This window comes from Tripterygium wilfordii, chromosome 8, assembly GCF_013401445.1.
Source record: "Tripterygium wilfordii isolate XIE 37 chromosome 8, ASM1340144v1, whole genome shotgun sequence".
NCBI lineage: Eukaryota > Viridiplantae > Streptophyta > Magnoliopsida > Celastrales > Celastraceae > Tripterygium > Tripterygium wilfordii.
In genome coordinates, this window is record NC_052239.1 from 1,698,351 (window position 1) to 1,718,972 (window position 20,622).

Below are 20,622 nucleotides of genomic sequence, written 5' to 3' on the forward strand. Positions count from 1 at the left end.
TATGCTTTTAAGTTTGAGTGAAATTGATTGCTTAACTATATACGTTTCTTGTTTTATCATTTGAAGACTATATTCTAGGAGATCGTTTTCATCACTCAATAAGCATGTTATTGCTTCTTATAGCACTAACATATAGTCTCGTTATCTTCTTCCATATCTGTTATTGTTCAGGTCAACATTGCACCAAGCCAATACCCAAAAATAACTCAATACAAACTTGATTCTTCAGGATAAACAATTACATTAATCCACACCCAAATGTTCTCTCCATCCTTTTTAAGGACGGAACCTTTGCCTGCAAGCCTGGCAAGTGATTTCCATGCACGAAGAATCAACCTGTCTAGTTGCTCTCTCTTTCATTCTATCCGCTTCCTCAACCTCTTCTCTTGCTCTCTCCCACATATTCCTTGCTCTTGCAAACTCTGATTGTGCCAACTCCATCTCCCTCCTTGTAAGCTCCCTAACTCTCTTTGCGTAAGCCTTTTCAATGGCGGCTAAGCGCTTTTGCTCCGCGGCCTGCCACTTCAAAGCCTCGACACTGCTTGCGTCCGCCTCCTTAGCATCGCTGTAATCGCGTGTGGAGTCCGTAAAGAGACAGTTCTTTGGTTGTTGAATTGGGCTTAAGCTGATTGATAGTTGTAGGTCTGGTGGTGGTGTTTCGAATTGATCGGGCACCGCGGATCGAAAGTTCAGCGGAGAATCCAGCGGCCTGGATGACATGTGTGATGAGGAAGCTATGGAGTGTTGAGATGGGAGGAGCTGGAGTTCCTTCTGATCCTCCTCTTCCATGGACAACTTCAATCCCATTGTGGGTTCAGATGCTGGTGCCCCGTATATAATCAACTCAAACAAACCCAAATTACCATTATACCCATCCTCATCCTACTAACCACACGTTGAATTCTGTGAAATTACCCTATAACATTCCTTTCTCCTATTTGCAAATCTACTTCACTATGACTAGATGTAGATGGTGATAAAAATGAAAGGGTATTTTGGTAAAATAAGTGATCAAGTAATCCGTTATAGAAGAGCCAAAAGCGTGGGAACATAACTGATAACGTTATTGGACTATTAAGTGGCTCCTTTGTGTTCATTTGTATAATTAAAAAGAATCAACAAAGGACTTTACTCCTTAGTGATAATCATTTCCAAAATATCCCAACAATGTGTGGTATTCATTTGTTGAATGCGATGATATTGTAACAAATGACTCATTAAAAATCACATCCAATAAATAAGTGTCACACAATATTAGGATATTGAGGTTGTCATCATTTTTGAAAAAGAATCAACTTCCCTGTTTTTCCTCATCTTTATGTGGTTATTAATTAATTTAGTAAATTGACTTTTCCTTTTTTTCTTTTTGGTAGACGAGGCTGCATGTAATAATTAGAGTCGCACGTGAGTGAGGGGTGGTGGTGGTGGGTTTTAAGTTTAACTTTCGAGTGGACCTTAACTTTTTGTTTTTGAGATGGATTTGCTCGCTTTATATGGGTAGGGTCGGTTTGTCGGCCCGAGTACAAAAATGCTCCACACTTTCTAGCTCAACAGCTCACGCTTGGGGCAGTTTGGCAAATTAAATGGACGAGGTTGGGGTTACGCTGAGAAGAAAAAAAAAAGCAGTCATACCTCTTTAAATCTAGTCCTTCCAAACTTATCTAAAGGTTGAAATGAATGACATGTAACCTAAGTTAAGAAAGATTTAAGATCCACCCCACAAAACAAGCCACCTGGCAAAAATCAATATTGTAGCTCGCAACCACCTCTGGTGATGATGACGCATCCAGGGAGACGTCAATTCGTGTAGAATAGAAGAGTGTAATCCAATAATTTAAGAGATATAACACGTTACACTACATTTTTATTTTTAAAATTTATTTATTTTTCTCATACTTTAGACGAATTATAGAGCCCAAATCCGAGATCCGAGATGACCATATCTGGTCTACACTTCTTCCTCCAACACCATGATCGCTCCGAATTTGGTTGTCGCAATTTACTTTTTTGATCATAAACTGAGACCACCACTGGTACTTAGCTCCTCTCTTCGGCATCAAGACCTCTCCAGTGTCAAGACCACCTCTGGCCTTCGTTGGACTCCGTCATCGATCTCACGAAAAACCCTCGTAACCTTTTTTTGCTATCTCGTTTATTTTTACGGATAGAAACATGTGCACCTCTAAACCTCATGTATGATCAAAACCTGAGTTGTGGAAAGGCTTGCAATTGCGGTGATGGGTTCGTTATGCAATTGCGGTAGAGGAAAGAAAATTTTGTGCATGTGTAGTGTATCCTTGTAGTGGTCAAAAACTGGCCTGTCCCACTTTCATACAGTCGACAAGACATCCAGTCAAAGCATATCTACAAAGGGCTCGCATTGGATCACCATCCACCAAGATAGTTCTCTATTTGACTACGAAACTAAGGTCTATAGGTTGAGAACTCCCTTATTAGCCACAAAGGGCATCGTCACGACTCACAAACAAAGGACTAATGGAGCCTACGATTTTCTTATTTATTTATTAAAGAAATTGGCCAAAATTTAACAGGCGTTAGCAAGCGTTAAGGGCATCCAGTTGTCTTCGAAGGTCATCAATGTCATCAACGGAAGTACTGGTTCCTCCCAGAGCTGGGAACTTAGGAAATTCATCTGCCTCTGGCAGCTCACGGGTAAGGCCTTCGGGAAGAGCATCTGCGGAATGGAACAGATTATCATCAAAAGGCAGGTCAAGCAGGGAGTGATCACCATCGGATTGAGAAGCAGACAATAAAATAGAATGTAAATAAGAGATGATATAGAACTTGCATATATTACATCTCAATAGAAGTTAACAGCTCAGAAGATAACAGGCCCAAGATCTGGAAAGTCCAGACTTGTCACGAAAGTTTATATGAAATCAAAGATGGTGGGACAAAATTTAAACTATCCAAAACTTCCGGAACATTAAAAGGCATCCAAACTAACTCAGAGAAATAAATGGTCAGATCACCTGAAGTTGTGCCGTCTACCGTTTCCAGCTCACTATCATCAACAATACTGAGAGGCAAAGACAAGAAAAACTATCAACGAGCATGATAATTAAGCATCTGGAAAGAAATGTTTCAATCTGAGCTAAATGGTATTATGCATTACAATAACAATGTAACAAATTACATTACTCCCACAAAATTACGTGACAATTCATTAGCATGAGATTGAGAATCTGTCAAAGAGTTGTGAAAGCCTTACTCCATCAAAGACAATAAAGCCATAAATTATTCTTTATAATTGTAAATCATCTCATCTGCATATCAACTAAATAATAGTCTATTTAACCTCGGTAGGAAGGATACACTAGCTCATTTTCTAAAAAATGCACACCTTATGTTCCACTCGTTATCAGCATGAAGTGCTTCTTCTTCAGCTGATAATGTTTCAGCCTCCATTTTGGCTTTAGCTGCAGCGTCTCGAGCTGGCTTTGCAAGAATGTATTCTTTCTGCGCACAACGATTGCTTTTAACAAGAGAAGTGAAACCAAACGATGTCAAATGAATACCTTTCAAGAGAGCAACACCCCAGTAGATGCTGTATCCAAATCTGATACCTGTCGCTCCAGACAAGCTGCATTTGAACACTGAGGATTGGGTCTCATTTCCATGGTCGGGAAGTAATCCTTGAGAGAATTGTATCCCTGCAACCAAGCAACAATGAACTTGTCAAAAATAGGCAAGATAATTAACTGGAAAGCAACTAATTTCCCAACAAAAATACAGACGAACAAATTGCACATGAACAAAAAATTAGCATTTACCAAATAGGGCGAGACATCTCCAAATTTTAACAAGAACTTCAAAGTGTTTTGAACCAGGAGTCCAGCAACAACTCCCTGAAAACTCAAGAAACGTTACCAAACGTTTTTTAAAAATGGAAGCAAATAAAATCACCTAAATGTATAGAGTGCACCAACATAATAATCACAGGCATTGTTCATGTATACATTGTACAAACCATGATAAATTACATTTTATAAGTACCGTCACAAAATGCATCTTTGGATGACTACAAGTGATTGAAAACTAAACAGTACACTTCACAAAATTTCCTTGGGCAACTTCATATGTCAGGGCACTGAAATGAGATATTGTGTATTCGGTAAAAAGAGCAGCAAAGGATAATTACTATGATGAAACATCTTACCATGGTTGTAGGTAAGGATGCAGCACAAACCCCTTCACGCTTGAGTGTTCGCTCATCCACCCCAGATGCGACAACCTTTGAGAGAGAAGGTTGTTAAAAGGGGGAAACAATTCACATCACATATCAAGCAACATAATGTTCTTTTCTACAAACCTACTAAATCATAATGTCAGCAATTGAAAAGCAAATAGTTATATAAAGGACAATGTGTATGATTAAAATTTTATTGCAGCTGATATACATATTTATGGTCAAACATACTAGAGGAGGTGCACATGCGAAACAAGCAGTTTCTCCAGGGATCAGCAGTTGGATATGACCAGAAACAGCATCCTCAGAGACACCTGGACAGAATTATTCTGCTTTTGATAAGTTAATCTATTCATAGAGCCCAGGTAACCATAACAAGGTAATGGCCACGGGCAAAGACAACACTGGAAGTACAAAACTTAAAGTACAAATCATTTTTTTCTCCTGCATGTAGACTCAGTATAAGAGATTTGAAAACATCCGTATGTAACTTCTCAAATGTTTGTCGGTACAATTTAATTGCACAACCCTTTCAGCTGGGGGGTAACAGTTCTGCCCAACAAGGCCAATGAATTGCATGAACAACGGAGGCTTAATATGATACCCTTCAGACTTAAAAAAGGTAGGCATATCTTATAAATCCAGAAATAATGGAGTAACATGTCTGATCAGCACACAAATGTGAATGCCCACACATCTACCAAGGTGTGACATACTTGACCATTGTATATCATTCTCAACATGATTTGACACATTGTAGCTACATCAAACAGGGTGGTGAATGCATTACCTGATTAGAGTACCATATTATATTTTCTATCTAGTTTTGCATATTTGATTTGTATGTTGGTCACTGGAAATTTTATACAGAAGCACCTTTGAAATTTGTATCCATGCAACCCTCTTCACCATACTATACTTGTGGAGGTTTACATAAGTTTTAACACTGTAAGCTTATCCCACTTTTTACACGTTATATAAAGGAATAACCAAATCAACAACAGTGTTGCTTACCAGACTCCATCCACGTTTGATTCAACTCATTACAAGCCTGCATGGGCACAGTAAAACTATTTCAAAATGTTTCAAAGTTATACAAATCAGAATATATTAACTTGGATGTGCTCAAAATAGCAGACAGTACATTTGAATTTGAAATCATACGGAGAAGAAGAAAAGGCATCTACATTGAAAAGGAATAAATTTCAACCTATTATAACCAGTTTTTATTACCTGGTTAACAGCCATTCTCGCTTCATAATTATCTACGCAGCTCAAAACAAGGTCCACGCCGCTTGCTGGTTTACTTGGGCGAAATGATTTATTTTTTAAACTTGACATAAAGGTCTCAAAACCTTGCACCGTTGTGATGTTCATTGTATAGCTCTAAACACGAGATGAACTAAATCAGTATATGAGATAAAAAAGGTCACAAGAACATAGCAATAATGAAATCAACTCAGCAAACTATTCTGAGTGTTAGAAAAAGACGCTCTAGGCGCTAGATTATGCATCAAATCATTTTCTACACAAGTTAAGGGGAAGATGGTTTAATGTCCGCAGCCAGAGGTCGCATAAAAAGGAGCTATAATTTCTACATTATTCCTACTGCAGGAAACCCTAATCTTCAAATAACATGATGACTATATCCGAGTGATTGCAATCATTTCACTGGGAAGACAGTTCATGATCTGTTGCCATATGAACCTCTTATAGATGCATCATGTAAGGGTGCATTTTCATACACCATATTTACAGGATGCATGGAGGCACTGAAGACCCCATATTCTCATCCACAGAACACTCAAAAAAACTCCCATCAGACATGATTGGGAAAATTGTAAAGTATGGAAATCACAAATGTAAAGAGATAAAAGAGAGGAAAAAATCACACAAAGCGTTCACCTCAAGTACAACATCAGGGTTGATTTCGGAGAGAGTCTGAACAGCAGCATCAGTCTTCGTCATGCCGACCTTAAAGTACAAAACAATTTATGTAAGTTTAACATGAAATATCCAAGGGTTTTCATTATACGATAATATAATAGCCATAGGCTGCGGCAAAAGTTGAAAAGGCAACCAAGTAGCATCAATCTGGCAGTGAGAAAAAGCCTCCATGGATGTTCTTATTATTATTTTTCTAAACCAAAATGTACAATAAATATGTAAAGGAAAGCTGATAATTCAATCACCTGATCTGGACGAAAAAATAGCCTATTCATGTTAGCCAACTCCACTTTGTCATAATCATACAACAGAAGGCGACCTATGCCACACCTGGTTAGCATCTCAGCTGCAACACTGCCGACACCACCAATTCCCTAATATATCATGAACATTTCCAATTAAAATGACATAAGCAAGTATCAAGACAAAATGACAACTAGAAATGGCATATAAGATATATACATGTGTGCATGGATATGAGAGTACTTAATGCATGATGTCATAGTCTCTAAAGCAACAAAAACTCTTTCATGTCACACTAAAAACTACACGACCTTAAATCAATAAGATACAAACTGTAAATTGATGAAAGCTAAAACTATCATCAACAATATAAATTACTTTTTGCGATTAAAATTGATCTACAGTACCAATTAGAATATAAATAGAATCTGGAGGTAAAATAAAGTGCAGATAGATGCATGCACCAATAGACTCTTTGTGCGTGTGTGTACAAAAAGCCAAGCAGTGGAGTAGAGGCTCCAAACATCAAAGTGTATGCACACATAAATACAGCAAGACATACAGAAATCCATTAAGATTCAACAAATGCAAAATGCAGCAAAACCTTAGCGGTTTGTTAATTGGACCTTCAAATCTTAATGAGAGCCTGCGAATATGTAGCATTACTAGGACTTTATACAATGTACAATCCACAAGTGGATTTTGGCTAAAAGAAAAATGAAAAGAACCATCCTCGAACCTGAATAAGCATGAATGATAATGAACTGAACCCCAATTTCCTCAGGTAGCACTAATGGGATCTATTGCTCTTAGACACCAACTGAAGCTCGGTTATAAGACACAAGTATTTTGTTTATAAAATGGAAGGCAAAAAATGAAGTAACACAATGAACAGCCAAATTAACGAGAATCTCTCTGACGCACACTTTTAAATTCATCTAAGTACTTTCTATACAAGTGTGCTAGAACACTTAGCAAACTTACGCTTCCATACAAATTGGACTAGGAGAAAACTAGAAAAGGCAGGCTAGCAGGGCCTTTTATGAGAATCGAGTTATACATAACGCAGTGCGTAAGGATTTTTATGTCCACGTGACTTCTATGGTGTACCATTCTGAGGAAACGAAGGTGTGGATTGTGCATCATGTTTCAGAAAGAGCTTGATCTTATGAAGATGAATGATGATAATGAGAATAAACTCAGCAAATTTCTCTAATATAGTTTCACAAGGCATGATATGGAACTTAGGTGCCTACCAACTTGTTCCGTAATATATGCTTAGCAAATTTCGAATTCCATAAACAAGATAGATGATAAAGAAGAGATAAATACAGACAACAATGGCAACTGAGAACTCCCGTATCCTTTCATAATTCTGCACGATGCCCATCCTCTGTAGTGCCATAAGCCTACTGTAAGGATTGCTGTCTACCACCTCAGCACTCATATCCTACCAAAAGGATAGGTTATGCGTGTGTTAGCATTACCATCACAAACAAAACTTATGAGATTAAGGTTATAGAAAATAACCTTGACTTTTGTTCGCCGAACTGGTGCAGACTTTGCAAGACCAGTGAGATGCTCAACATGCAATTGCAGCTACAAAAGAAACACCAAAAAGTACAACCACAATAAAAGTTTCGCAATGGTGTTATATCAATATCCCCTTCATTCATAATCACATTAGGTAGTTAATAGTTATACTGTCTAGCAGTGTCTGCTGAGTTTCTTTACAAACTGTTATGTCGCCAAGTATCATTACAAAACAAACAAAGCACGGCAGTAAATTGACATCAGTATAAGTATCAAAACAAAAAGATTTCAGAACCTATAAAATTTGCATTTCCAAAATATCTCAAACCAATACTAGCTCAGAAATTTTCCGGCGCATATCCAATTCTCATTTTGATGGCCTTCAGCATAGAACAAAAGAAAAAACCGATCGTATTTGGTATCACCAGAAGCTTGAAAACAAAAATTAAGCACAACTTAGCAACATAAACTAAGGAACTGTACATTCATTCACTCCCTCGCAATGAAATAAAATTACTACCGCCATGCTTTGCTAGAATAATCCAAAGCTGAAATTACCAGTGATCTCTCTAACACAAGTTTCCGATCAAAATAATTCTAAATGCAACTCACAATGGCGGATCCAATTCATTAAGGCTTGATATCACAACAAACATCAACAAAATTGAGATCAATTAGTCTGAATCGAGAATACCTTAACGATTGAAGCATGGATAGAAGGATCATGCAATGATCGCTTGAGAGATTGGAGATCCTCGAACATCTCTTTCAATTCCGCCTCCATTGTTACTCTCTCACACTCTCCTATCGGAACCCAATGTATGTCAGTATCAGAATCTAAAGAACCCCCCGATATCGCTGCGACTACGATTGCGTCTCTCCCTCTTTTTCTCACACTCCTTCCCTTTCTTGCAAGCGTTTATAGTTGCCAAGCTGAAGAGTGAAGAGGCTGAAGAGTGTTGTATCGAGCAGCGATCAGTTTCAAATGTTAATGGGCCAAAGTAAGGCCCGAAATGAATTCGCTCTGGGCCGTCTCTGTCCAACAGAAACCAATTTTAAACGTGCAATAGATACAAATACAATGAAGCCCTATAAATTCGCTGAACGAATTGTCTAAGGCCTACAGATTGCTCTAATGAGGGCCCAGTACTATAAATTACGAAATTACAAGGCAAAAACGTTATGGTTATGGTACGTTGGCAATATGTTCACAAACCCACACTCGTTGACTCGTTGTGACCACCCTTGGGCTCTGCTTGGAAGATGGTTCAAATGTGTTGGGACTTGGGATGGGTCGGAGAGAGTTGGTTGGGAGGGGTTAAGAATAGTTGAATTTAAATTTTGGAATATTTTGTCAAGAAAAATCACTTCAAACAGTACAAATAAATATTGTCCATTTTAAGTCAAAAACCCGCATCGTTTTATTATTCTTGGGCGACACTAAAACTTTGCTTATATGCACCAATTTGATTATATCAATTCTTTGCTTATATGCATCAATCTGATTATATCAATTCGATGTGAGATAAAATATTTTTTAACACATTTGTTTGAAATATAGATAGATCGAGTGTTCCACTTGTTTTTTAAGTCACCTTCAAACTCTTCATTTTGAAGAATTCGTAAAAAGGGGTGTTGGGAGGGGTTCGAGAGTGTTCCCCAGGCCTACCTAACAAACATCCCAACATATAATTGTCAAACAAGAGTTCATAATGAACCCCTCCAACCCAACACCTTCGTATTGTACCGAACCCAACTGCCAAACATGGCCTTAGAACATCCGAAATCCCTAAGGCGACTGCATAGTGCATACCTCATCAATCCCAATCCCAATCCCAACCCCAATCCCTAACGTGACTGACATAATATTGCATGTTCATTATTAAATTTAGCATATTTTGGAGACGATCATATTTCTCTCTTAAGAAATTGATTGCTTAACTTTGAATCTTCATTTGAAAGACATCGATCGATATCCATTAGAATTGGGGTCCAAAACGCTGCCCCAAGTACGAACATAGAGAAAAATATTTGATGAATTGACGGGTGGGCCATGAAAACCCAATAAATGCTGAAATTTCAAACCACATAAGTGGCTCATGTGAAGCCCCATTAGTATCTGCCATTCCCAACTTCAACGAAAACATCAAAAATTCATCAATTGATGTGCCCTGTCTCAAGATGTGTATATATATATATATGATTTGCTTTTATACTTCACATAACTTCCAATCTTATCTCAACTTTTTTGGGTCGGAGGATCTGTGAGCACAAAATTTTCTCATCTAACAATATAATAAATTGCTAAATTATGACAAAATCCGATGCATGCCTATTATTGTTCTAACTATATATGGTGTATATATATTAAATATATATCACAATGAACTCTTTATTTTCATGGTAACCAATTATTTGGATCAGCGAATATTGTTTTCGGAGTTCCTAATATACAAAATATAAATTGGTATATATAATCGCGTAACCAATTCATTTTTATCAAACATTGAATTTCTTTGATCATTGATTTTTTTTTTTTGAGGGAATTGGATTATTGATTTTAGTTGTCAACGGTCCTCGTTTATTTTATTTTTTTGAGGTCATAATCCATTTTTGTAGAATTGATTGATTTGCTCTTTTCCAACTTGTGTACGCAAAAGCATTAATTTCATGGTCTGCCGAATGCATAACTAGAGTTGGATGTTGAAAATTAGAACACTTCACATGCTCATGCGACAGTGAAAATGTATCACATAACTTGCACGACATATCAGCTGTCCATTACCATTAGGATCATATACCATGTTTGATGGTGGTAGCTAGTGTCATGTATGCATACGTATATATAGAGAAAACATTCATCAGCGAAAAATCCGTTTGGTAGTGCATGTGCGTGGGAGGTCGTAGTTTCTAACATCCATTCTAACGCGACTTGATGTCATTTTCACGTCGCGATTTGATGTCATTTTCACGTTGGGTTTTGGCACAGGACTTGTCTAGTTTTTGTGGTTTGCGGGTATTGCATGTAACCCCTGAGTTTACCGTTGGGGCGGAGTTCAGTGGGTTGTTCGTACGGTAAACTCACGGGTATTTTCTTTATGCTAGAGTGCCGTTCATATGTTATTTCTGTCACTGGATCAATATACTTTTATAAATATATCGGATCTGGACGGTGTGGAAGTAAAATTCATATATATGTATATATAAATGTACGTAAATGTCATACGTCTAAATAAAAAAAATTTGTGGGAGTTGGCTTGGTAAATTGGCCAAAAAGTTAAAGAGGTATTAAGTTTAATTTCCACGTCAAATAAATTTATTTGGAGCCTTGGAGGTACTTCTATGGGCCAAAAACCCTATAATTGATTGGTGTTACGGATAGTAAAAAAAAATCGATCCAAGCACTATCCATAGGATACTTGATCCATTTAAAATTCGAAAACCGATCCTATAAGGTTTGGAAACGGTTTTGGTTTTCATTTTCAAACCCGTTACTATTTAGGGTCGGGTTTGAGTTTTGATGTCGGGTTCAGGGTATCCGAACCGTTTAATTTTGAATTATAGTAATAACATTATAAATCATCTATATAAAGATATGTTATTAGGATGCTAAATTTTAACATAATCAAGCACATTAAATAAAATAATATAATATAATTTTTTTTATAAGAATTATAATAGAATTATAGATTATACATTCAAATTATAACAACAAGATAAGTTATATTATTTTTTAAGAAATTGATTATACATTTATAGAAAAATAAAAAAATTAAAGTTAAATGGTAAACGGGTATCCGATGATAAACGGTTATGGGGTTTTGATTTTGAAAATTTAAATGGTTTTTTAAATGGTTTTGTAACGATTTTGATATTGAATACCTTAAATGGAAACTATTTTGATATTCACTAATTGAAAAGGTACCCGACTCATTGCTATCCCTAATTGGTGCGTGTAAGATGGGGATTCACGTGCTCGGGATATATCATGTAGGGTGCGATATATAAAAAAAAATAGTGATTACCAAATCCAAAAAATATATGCATGAATGCATTTTTGGAAGAATTTATGGCATTTCTATATCACGCCCATTGATTTAAAGATACTTTTTTGGCTTTATATGAAACAAACGAAAGAAACAAGAGACCTTTAGGAGAATACAAAGGGACGTACTCATTGTCTCAGCCATTGAGGATTATGAGAAGGTGAGAAGTCGGTGATAAGAAGAAGAAGAAATGGGTAAGTCCAAGAGACTAAGAACATCCTCTCTCGAAATCATCCTCAAAGAAGATAACTCTGATTTCTTCGATGGATTGCCCGACGACCTCGTTGTTTCAATTCTCTGTAAACTCAGCTCCTCTGCTTCTCGGCCTTCCGATTTCCTCAGCATTCTTTTAGCGTACGTATATGCGTATTTGTATGTTTGTACTTGCGGTTTCGTTGTGATTTCTGTGGAGATTATCGGTGTGTATTGTGTTTGTTCGTTGACAGATGCAAGAGATTGAATCGTTTGGGATTACATCATATGGTCCTGTCCAAAGCCGCACCGGAGGCGTTTGCAGTCCAACCCAAAAACTGGTCCGACGCCGCTCACCGGTTCATAAAGAAGTGCGTCAACGCCGGCAACACTGAGGCTTGCTATACTCTAGGAATGGTCAGTACCTACCCTATTGAACTCCAAAAGAACAAAAACGATTATCGAGCTTCGTGTGTAATTTTGTGGTTTTGCAGATCCGATTTTATTGCTTAGAAAACAGAGGGAGCGGAGCGTCGTTGATGGCGCGGGCAGCTAAGTCACACACGCAGGCGCTTTACTCTCTCGCCGTCATACAATTCAACGGCAGCAGTGGCTCTAAGCGCGACAAGGATCTCCGAGCCGGTGTCGCCTTGTGCGCAAGAGCCGCCTACCTTGGTCACATCGACGCGCTGCGCGAACTAGGCCATTGCCTGCAAGACGGCTATGGTGCTCGACAAAATGTCACCGAAGGACGCCGGCTCCTCGTCGAAGCCAACGCGCGAGAGCTCGCGTCATACATACGCCCCTTACTGACGAAGAAAACGCGACCACCAAAACCGCACCAGCACCACCAGCATGGGTGCTTGAAGGGTTCTGGGTGTCCGTTGCTTAGTGATTTCGGATGTGATTTACCGGCTCGGGCGGTACACCCAGCGAACCGGTTTTTGAAGGAGTGGTTCGAGTCGGGACCCGGAGTGCTGGGCCAGGGACTGAGACTGTGCTCGTATGGTGGGTGCGGTAGGCCCGAGACAAGACCTCAAGAGTTTCGACGGTGCTCGGTTTGTGGCGCGGTTAATTATTGTTCGCGTGGATGCCAAGCACTTGATTGGAAGATTAGGCACAAGGTGGAATGTGTGCCGAATGAGGAGTGGGGTGGAGGGAATGGTGTTGGAGGAATGGTGGATATGGAGGACGCCGAACCTGTGAATGTGATCATGGAATAACCGAAACCAGTGGGGGAAACCAAAAGAGACAAAATCCCTACATTATTATTGTGTTTAAAATTGGTTTATGAAATTTATGGGTAGGCTTTTGGTTTTTCTTGTTGATTTTTTTTTCTAAATTTTATTTTTGTATGTATTTTCTTTTCACTACAAACTTATTCGGCAACAACGTTGAGTCGTTAGTTGAAATGGTGAACTTAATTGCGTTAATTATTAGCACAATTAAGAGTTCGCAATTTACCAGCATATACGAATCCCACGTTAAAAAAAAAATAATTTCCAATTCACGGGCTTTCTGCTTTTGCATAACCAGCTGAAAGAGAATTATTGCTAATCTAGTGGCTGAATCCCTTGACTTCTTTAAAAATAAAGTCAAACATTACCTCAAAGTTTAAAAGTGAATCGGGGTGGTAAAAAAAAGGTATCAAAAACAAATATTTATCAATATAAATGTTTTTATTTATTCACCGAACAATAAATTCTCCTTAAATTTAATAGAACATGGCTTTACAATGGCCCATTCCTTATTTCATGGGCCCAAGTGGGAGTAGAAGTAAGGGAACAGAACCCGAAGTTTAAGCCCATTGGAGCGACTTTGGGCCGACGGGGACATCCGATAAAAAGCCCATTGGGATACTATCAAAACAATAGTAGTAAAAAGGGGGCAAAGCACTTCCGGTTTTAAGATAGATTTCTGCCCTAAATCCTAAACTAAACCCTTCGGCGTTGAGGCGTTGTCTGTCAGTTTTGAAACGATAGTTGTGTTACAGATTTCCGAAGAATTGAGAGGGGTGTTGACCATGGAAGAAAAGCCGGTTGGAGTAGAGGAAGTGGCGGTGAATGTTGTAGAGGCAGAGCAAGAGGACGGGGACGAGGAGGAGCTTTCATGGTCATCGGATTCTGAAGTTGGAGAAGCATTAGACTGGCTGGACTCTAGGGACGACGATGAAGTAGCTGAGGGAGGTATTACACTCAATTCAAGGCGTCCCAATGCTCATGGAGGGGTTCACTCTCGCCCCAATTCGTCTGCCCTCCAGCCTATTTCCAATAGGAACCAGAAGTTTGCCAATCGCATTCGTGCGTCACCGTTGGAGGTAGTTTTAACCGTTGCAATTTTTCCTCAATATAGATCTCTTATGTTAAATATGCGGATGTAATGTCTGAATTTTGCTGTTGTTTGTGTTAAGACTACAAAAGTCCGACATCTCTTGGTGAAAGCCAAGCGATTCTTATTAAGCGTCAATTCTGAAAATTTATGGCAAAATATAGTTATTGTGCTGGAATCGTATACATGATTGTGAACTTCCATGTTTACGTTGCTACGCAGAATAACAGTTGTCTAGTCTTAAGTCCAGCTTTTCTATGAATTAATTACCGTTGCAGGAATGGGAGGGAAGGTTGAATGTTGGAATGTCAAATTCTGTGACAACTGCAATTCGTGGAAGTGTTCGAGAGATGGCCATTGGTAAGACTAAAACTACAGAGAAAGCAGACCGTGCAACTGTTGAGCAAGTAAGAGCACTAAACATAGTTATATATATTTTGGGGTATTTGGATTCTTGAATCTGATGGTTTCTTTATATGTGAGCGTGTGATTGTGTTTTTTTGCCATTTTTTGCTTCTCAATGAAAATGTTGTTCTAAACATACCATAAAGGAATTGTGGATTTCAGTTATGTAGTCATCTGTTGTGGTTTAAGTTAAGAAGTTGAGGCTTGGTAGAATGAATTGGAGGCGGAGGGAGACGATAAAGGCAAACTTTGGCCTAGTGGTACCACAACCTGGTTCGAATCACAGAAACCGTTTTCCCTCAATGTGGTTAAGGGTGTGGAAGCTTTGTGCACCAGGTGTTGATTTCTTTGTTTTGGTAAATACGAATAGTTGGTGGATTGACGTTAGACCAGGTTGTAGTGCATGTAATTCTGCTTGTAATTTGTTAATTCCCCTATAATCAAGAGATCTCTGTAGAAGTGGTAGGCCTTCTTTATTCTTGAAATCTCACTATATATGTTGAATTTCTTCATCCAATTTGCAAGTTTCTTGGGGCTTGGCTGCACCGGTTCCAATTTTAATTGTTTTAATGTGAGGTCACTGGTTTCAGGCCATTGATCCTAGGACTCGGATGGTTTTGTTCAAAATGTTGAATCGTGGTGTATTTCATGACATAAATGGCTGCATTTCAACTGGAAAAGAGGTAATATATCTACTATGCTGACTAAAAGATGGCCTGGTTTTTCAATGAATGAATTTTATGTTTATGAGCTATGTATCCCCTGTGTCTAATCCTTGATTCTTCTTCTTTTTTTTTTTGTGATTCCCTTTCAGGCAAATGTTTATTACGCAACAAAATCTGATGGTCAGGAATTGGCTATCAAAGTGTACAAAACTTCTGTTCTGGTTTTTAAGTAAGCCTTATGCCCTTCTAGCCTGTGACAAGATTGTATTGGTTGTTTAAAATTTCTGGTTGTTGATGCTGTATGCTAATTAGAAAATTCACTGTATACTTTCTGGGATAAATCTTTCAGGGGTGTTCTTATATAATAATGTTTATCAGTAAAATTATGAACTGAAATTTTTTACATTAGGGGCCTGATATGTTGACAAGGATATTTGAGCATGTGAACTCTTTATTTACACATGTAACTTGTTAGCTCCAGAAAAGAAAAAGGGTTTTTTTTTTTTTTTTTTTTTTTTTTTTAAATTTTAGGGTAAGTTTGGGGGAGGAGGATTTGAATCAAAAGGATATGGAGAAAGGGGTTTTTTTATTTTTTATTTTGTGGGTAAGTTTGAGGGAGGGAGGATTTGAATCAAAAGGATATGGAAGAGTGGGTACTTTTTTATTTTATTTTGTGGTTAAGTTCGGGGGAGGGGATTTGAATCATGACCTTGGTCGTGGGGATGGGGTGCTTACTTATCTCGGCAAGAGTAGTACCCAAGGAAAAGAGGGAATTTGATGACCCTGTGCTCCTGCTAAGACTTATGTGCTTTATCATCCTTTTTTTTAAAATAGTTTTTTTTTTCCTTTTCCGTATTTACTTGACTTTTAATTGGCTGTGTATATAGCGAAATAGTTGTGCCATTGTGCCACTGTGACCATGACAACATAGGCTCAAACCACTAAAATAGCTCTGCTATAATATAGGAGCATGGTCGGTTGATTTTCCCTTTTCCTCAGCGGCAAGCGCCTTATTCACTTTTTCGTGTGTGTACGGTGTACCTACCAAATGCATATCTTGTAATTAATGAACATCTTGGTCACACCTGGTGTTCTCTACTTGGAAAATGCTACTCTAATTGGGTGTAAAGCATTTGAATGTGGAGACCACTATTATTTGGGGAAGAAAAGAATAAGAACGTACTGTGAATGGTTTAGATGTAGTAACAGCGCTTGATACTGTGGCATGGATGCTTTTACGTACCTTATATGCACACTCTAGTGAATATTATTATCCCAGTGCTACTTTTGCTTATTCATACACATGACTTTGATTCAAAAAGACAGGGGGTGAAGGTGGGGAGAAGAAAATTTTAAAATCATGTCTGTTTTTGGAGTGCTTTTTTATACCTTATAACTTGTTTTTTCTTTTGAAACAATTTTAGGGACCGAGATCGGTATGTCCAAGGTGACTACCGTTTCAGACATGGATACTGCCGACACAATCCCAGGAAAATGGTGAAGACATGGGCTGAAAAGGAAATGAGAAATCTTATGAGGTAATACTAACGTTAAATATATTTACCTTCCCCTTCTAAAGAACATTTATCTGTTTGCTATCAACCCCCAATGTGTTTAGTGTGAGACTTTGAGTAACCTATTGAACATAAGAAGAGATAACAACTGGTTAAGAGTTAGTAACCCAATGAACATGGTTAAGATCTGGTTAAGAAGTTGGTTTAAAACGGAATAGGTAGTATGAGTTCATATTTGATATTACAGTCTTGAACTGCAGGCTAAAGGCTGCTGGAATTAGGTGCCCGACTCCGTTACTCTTGAGGCTTCATGTTCTGGTCATGGAGTTTATAGGTAATTATATAAGCAACTGTTTTTACTGGCAATTTTTCTCGTCTGTGGTCAGATGTTTGGTTCTAAGATGTTTCAGTTGGAACTTGGAAACATTTCTACGTTCTTTGCCTGGTGATTTGCTGAGTTTGATGGATTGCAATATTTTAAACTCGTTAATTTGGAATATTTCATTGGATGATTACAAATTTACAATTAAAGTTTGAATGTAAAAGATGATCTATGCGCCACCAGCTTGACTGGCTGTTTGATTTTATAGTTTACAGTAAATTTGTGTACTTTTTGGAGTTATTAAATTAGTATAGTTGTGCTCAATACTCATCTTTTACTCTTCTACTTATTGTTAAAAATATTCACTACAATTTCTTCCTTGTCTTCTTGAACAGTAGAGGCTACAATTTCCAATTTCTCTTGAATCTTCTCTATGATATTTGTTTCTCAGGAAAAGCTGGTTGGGCTGCACCTCGTCTGAAGGATGCCGCTCTATCTTTGGACAAGTTACGTGAAGGTTATATGGAGGTGTGGGCTGATTTTGTTTTGTTTTTGACTTTTTGTTCATATATTTGATGATGGCGTTCAATAGGGGTGGATCATGGTGGCAGATCTTTAAGGGCTTTCCTTGGAGATAATATGATCATATGTAATTGCGGCTAATGTTTCTATCATCACATCATCTTGAGCTTAGATAAAAAGTTTTATATTTCAGTTATGCTGATCTGTTTTATGGCATGTCTTTATCAGATGATAATCTCAATGAGGACTTTATATCAGAAATGCAAACTGGTGCATGGAGACCTTAGTGAATATAACATACTGTACTTCGATGTAGGTGGCTTGTTTTCTTAACTTACAGTATGTTTTCTTTTACAATTTCATTTATTAATTTTAATTTAATTGGTCGAAATTTGATGTACTTGTTAATTAATCATCATTGTCCTTAGAACCAAAGGCGCCTCTGGGGGAGGTAAGGATGGTGTGATGTCTACAGATTCATATTAGTTGACTAGAAATGATAAATTGATCACCTGTTGAGATTTGATACGAACCTTTTTATTTTGTTTAACAGGGTCACTTATATATAATTGATGTCTCACAAGCTGTTGATCTTGACCACCCTCATGCCCTGGATTTCTTGCGTGAAGACTGTGTTCATGTTTCCGTAAGTTCTTTTAAAGTGTCATTGGTTGTTTTGTTGCTCTTAGTGAATTTTTTTTGAGAAAAGGAGGGTGATCGGAATCCATGATGACTGAATCAAGCTCTGGTGGCATTCAGGATTTTTTTAAGAAACACGGTGTAGCTGTTATGACAATTCGGGAGCTATTTGATTTTGTAGTTGATCCAACTATTACGAATGATTCCATCGACAGTTACTTGGAAGAGGTTTGATTACTTTTATCATATTTTTGTTAAGATACTTAGGAGGGAGTTTTCGATTGTGACTCTGAGTATCTTATTCCAGGTTCAACAAAAAATTTTGGTGAGAGGAGATGTGACAGCAGAGGATGAAATTGCTGATTCTGTATTTGTGCAGGTTAGATTTATGTTTTCCTTTTTACCTTTCTTCTCTTTTCCTATTCTCTTTCTGCCCTTTCTTTTCTCTGTGTGTTCTTGGGAGGGGAAGGATGGGGCTATAAATCTTGAACATGGATTATTCGTTTGAAGAATATACTAGTCCATATGATATGAAAATTTTTTCCCTCCCACCTTTGGCTTTCACACTCCCACTATTATTCATTAAAGCTAGTGTTGCGAGGAATACTCGTTTTCACTATATGAAGGCAGAAGACAGAGTCCACGGATCTGTAGGATTGATGGATGAATGCTTTTTATTATCTCGGTTGGAAACTGGTGCATATGTTGATCACAATATGTTTAGTTTTGATAAAACAATGTTTTCAGTAAGATTGCATGGTTGTTAGTCAAGACTTTGAATGTGAATTTAGTTCAGCAGTGAATATATTAAAGCCCTCTAGTTGTCCAGTCATGTGAGAGTTCTCGAGAGTACATGTTGAGATAAATACCCAACCAAAAGTATAATTCTCTCCATTTGTGGCGTGTGCATCTTCAAATTTGGGTTCAATAAAAAAAAAAAAGAAGGAAAGCATTTCTGCTTTATGCAAGGTTATCAGATGATTGGAACTTCAGTTTTTGTTTTATAATGTGTTCTTGGACGAAAAGTGATGTCGAGTCTTTTATTTCACACTTCTTTGAAGTTATTAAGTTTGATTGCATATTGGATTAATTATGTGCATGAATCGTGTAACACTATATGCATCTTTTCTTTCAGTCATATATTCCAAAGACACTGGATGATGTCAAGAATGCTGAAGAGGATGTAATACGACTAACTAGTGGGAAGGATACTGGTGACATGTACTATAAGACTATTACAGGACTGAAAGATGCTCTTTCTCGAGTTCAATCTTCTACAGCTCAGAAAGAGCAGCAGCAACATGAAGATGTAATGCATACAGAAGAGTTATCTGGTGAATTGGCTGGTAAATCTAATTCTCTGGAGATTCAGTCTGAATCTGCTACAGATGAAGATGATGATGAGAGCTGCAGTGGTTCCGAAGGGAGTGAATCCTCATCCGAACCTAAGAAGCATGCTCCAGTTGACAAGAGAATAGCAAGAAAAGAGAACAAAAAGAAGGTGAAAGAAGAAAAGAGGGAGTCTCGAAAGACTAAAGTTCCAAAGGCTTTGAAAAAGAGAAAGAAGAAAATGGCTAAAGCTCACAAGACCAGGTAAGCTCGCAATATTTGTTATATGTGGCCAGACAAACTGAGCTAGAGAGCACAGAAAGATACTAAATGGGAGAATTTTGCAGTATTTCTTGGACTTTTTTAGATATCCCCACTCCTCCCAAAATGTGCATGCGGGAGGCGGCTGGTTAATCCATCAGTTTTGTTTTCTCCCTTAGATGTTTATATCTAATGGTTCTAGAAAATGCAAGATAAATTAATTTCGTGTGGTACAGCAGTAGCCTCAAATGTCTCGGAGCTTTGTGGTTGTACGCTGCCTTTTGCTATTGTTCTGGAAACAATCACGTCGGATGAGAATGACAATTAGATCGATTCATAAGTGCACATTACAGTTGCTTGGATGTTACTGTTCTATCAGATAAAAGAAATTGACTTGATCAATAGATAGTGTTGTCCTAATTGTCTTGATCGATTTCTTTCACACACACGATGATTTTCTTTTACA

General features: G+C 37.8%; 4 protein-coding genes across 5 annotated transcripts; 2 read left to right on the top strand and 2 right to left on the bottom strand.

The window, feature by feature from the left end:
* Window positions 1–85: 85 nt before the first annotated feature.
* On the bottom strand, window positions 86–827 carry LOC120004478 (zinc finger protein SHOOT GRAVITROPISM 5-like). Its single transcript, XM_038853835.1, has one exon. The coding sequence runs from the start codon at window positions 805–807 to the stop codon at window positions 277–279; it is 531 nt and encodes a 176-aa protein (XP_038709763.1). The 5' UTR covers window positions 808–827; the 3' UTR covers window positions 86–276.
* A 1,476-nt stretch (window positions 828–2,303) lies between these two features.
* Window positions 2,304–8,872, bottom strand: LOC120003321 (ubiquitin-like modifier-activating enzyme 5). Of its 2 annotated transcripts, XM_038852260.1 has the most exons (14): window positions 8,628–8,872; window positions 7,931–7,999; window positions 7,737–7,850; window positions 6,403–6,531; window positions 6,116–6,184; window positions 5,444–5,596; window positions 5,225–5,261; window positions 4,442–4,524; window positions 4,181–4,255; window positions 3,795–3,869; window positions 3,588–3,674; window positions 3,365–3,480; window positions 2,994–3,040; window positions 2,304–2,695 (listed from the first exon to the last, which is right to left on the bottom strand). In XM_038852260.1, the coding sequence occupies exons 1-14, from the start codon at window positions 8,715–8,717 to the stop codon at window positions 2,556–2,558; spliced, it is 1,284 nt and encodes a 427-aa protein (XP_038708188.1). In that variant the 5' UTR covers window positions 8,718–8,872; the 3' UTR covers window positions 2,304–2,555. The 2 variants fall into 2 exon arrangements, with proteins under 2 accessions (XP_038708188.1, XP_038708189.1); XM_038852261.1 differs by lacking the exon at window positions 8,628–8,872 and having other exon boundaries at window positions 7,733–7,850.
* A 3,160-nt stretch (window positions 8,873–12,032) lies between these two features.
* Window positions 12,033–13,499, top strand: LOC120004079 (F-box protein At5g50450-like). The gene is made up of 3 exons (XM_038853314.1): window positions 12,033–12,333; window positions 12,426–12,588; window positions 12,666–13,499. The coding sequence occupies exons 1-3, from the start codon at window positions 12,170–12,172 to the stop codon at window positions 13,392–13,394; spliced, it is 1,056 nt and encodes a 351-aa protein (XP_038709242.1). The 5' UTR covers window positions 12,033–12,169; the 3' UTR covers window positions 13,395–13,499.
* A 568-nt stretch (window positions 13,500–14,067) lies between these two features.
* Window positions 14,068–20,560, top strand: LOC120004078 (serine/threonine-protein kinase RIO1-like). The gene is made up of 12 exons (XM_038853313.1): window positions 14,068–14,488; window positions 14,778–14,906; window positions 15,495–15,587; window positions 15,719–15,798; window positions 16,994–17,107; window positions 17,344–17,417; window positions 17,857–17,933; window positions 18,156–18,239; window positions 18,481–18,573; window positions 18,687–18,794; window positions 18,874–18,945; window positions 19,702–20,560. Exons 1-12 carry the CDS (start codon window positions 14,195–14,197, stop codon window positions 20,161–20,163), a joined length of 1,680 nt encoding a protein of 559 aa, XP_038709241.1. The 5' UTR covers window positions 14,068–14,194; the 3' UTR covers window positions 20,164–20,560.
* Window positions 20,561–20,622: the final 62 nt, after the last annotated feature.

Bases quoted from the DNA above. Each gene is read 5' to 3' on its own strand.
- LOC120004478 (XM_038853835.1), bottom strand. From the start codon at position 807: ATGGGATTGAAGTTGTCCATGGAAGAGGAGGATCAGAAGGAACTCCAG.
- LOC120003321 (XM_038852260.1), bottom strand. From the start codon at position 8,717: ATGGAGGCGGAATTGAAAGAGATGTTCGAGGATCTCCAATCTCTCAAG. The intron at 4,525-5,224 runs GTAAGCAACACT...AATTCTGTCCAG, and splicing joins TCAAACGTGGATGGAGTCTG to GTGTCTCTGAGGATGCTGTT. The intron at 3,041-3,364 runs GTGTGCATTTTT...TTTGCCTCTCAG, and splicing joins GATAACGAGTGGAACATAAG to TATTGTTGATGATAGTGAGC.
- LOC120004079 (XM_038853314.1), top strand. From the start codon at position 12,170: ATGGGTAAGTCCAAGAGACTAAGAACATCCTCTCTCGAAATCATCCTC. The intron at 12,334-12,425 runs GTACGTATATGC...GTTCGTTGACAG, and splicing joins TTCCTCAGCATTCTTTTAGC to ATGCAAGAGATTGAATCGTT. The intron at 12,589-12,665 runs GTCAGTACCTAC...GTGGTTTTGCAG, and splicing joins CTTGCTATACTCTAGGAATG to ATCCGATTTTATTGCTTAGA.
- LOC120004078 (XM_038853313.1), top strand. From the start codon at position 14,195: ATGGAAGAAAAGCCGGTTGGAGTAGAGGAAGTGGCGGTGAATGTTGTA. The intron at 14,489-14,777 runs GTAGTTTTAACC...TTACCGTTGCAG, and splicing joins TTCGTGCGTCACCGTTGGAG to GAATGGGAGGGAAGGTTGAA. The intron at 18,574-18,686 runs GTAAGTTCTTTT...GGTGGCATTCAG, and splicing joins AAGACTGTGTTCATGTTTCC to GATTTTTTTAAGAAACACGG.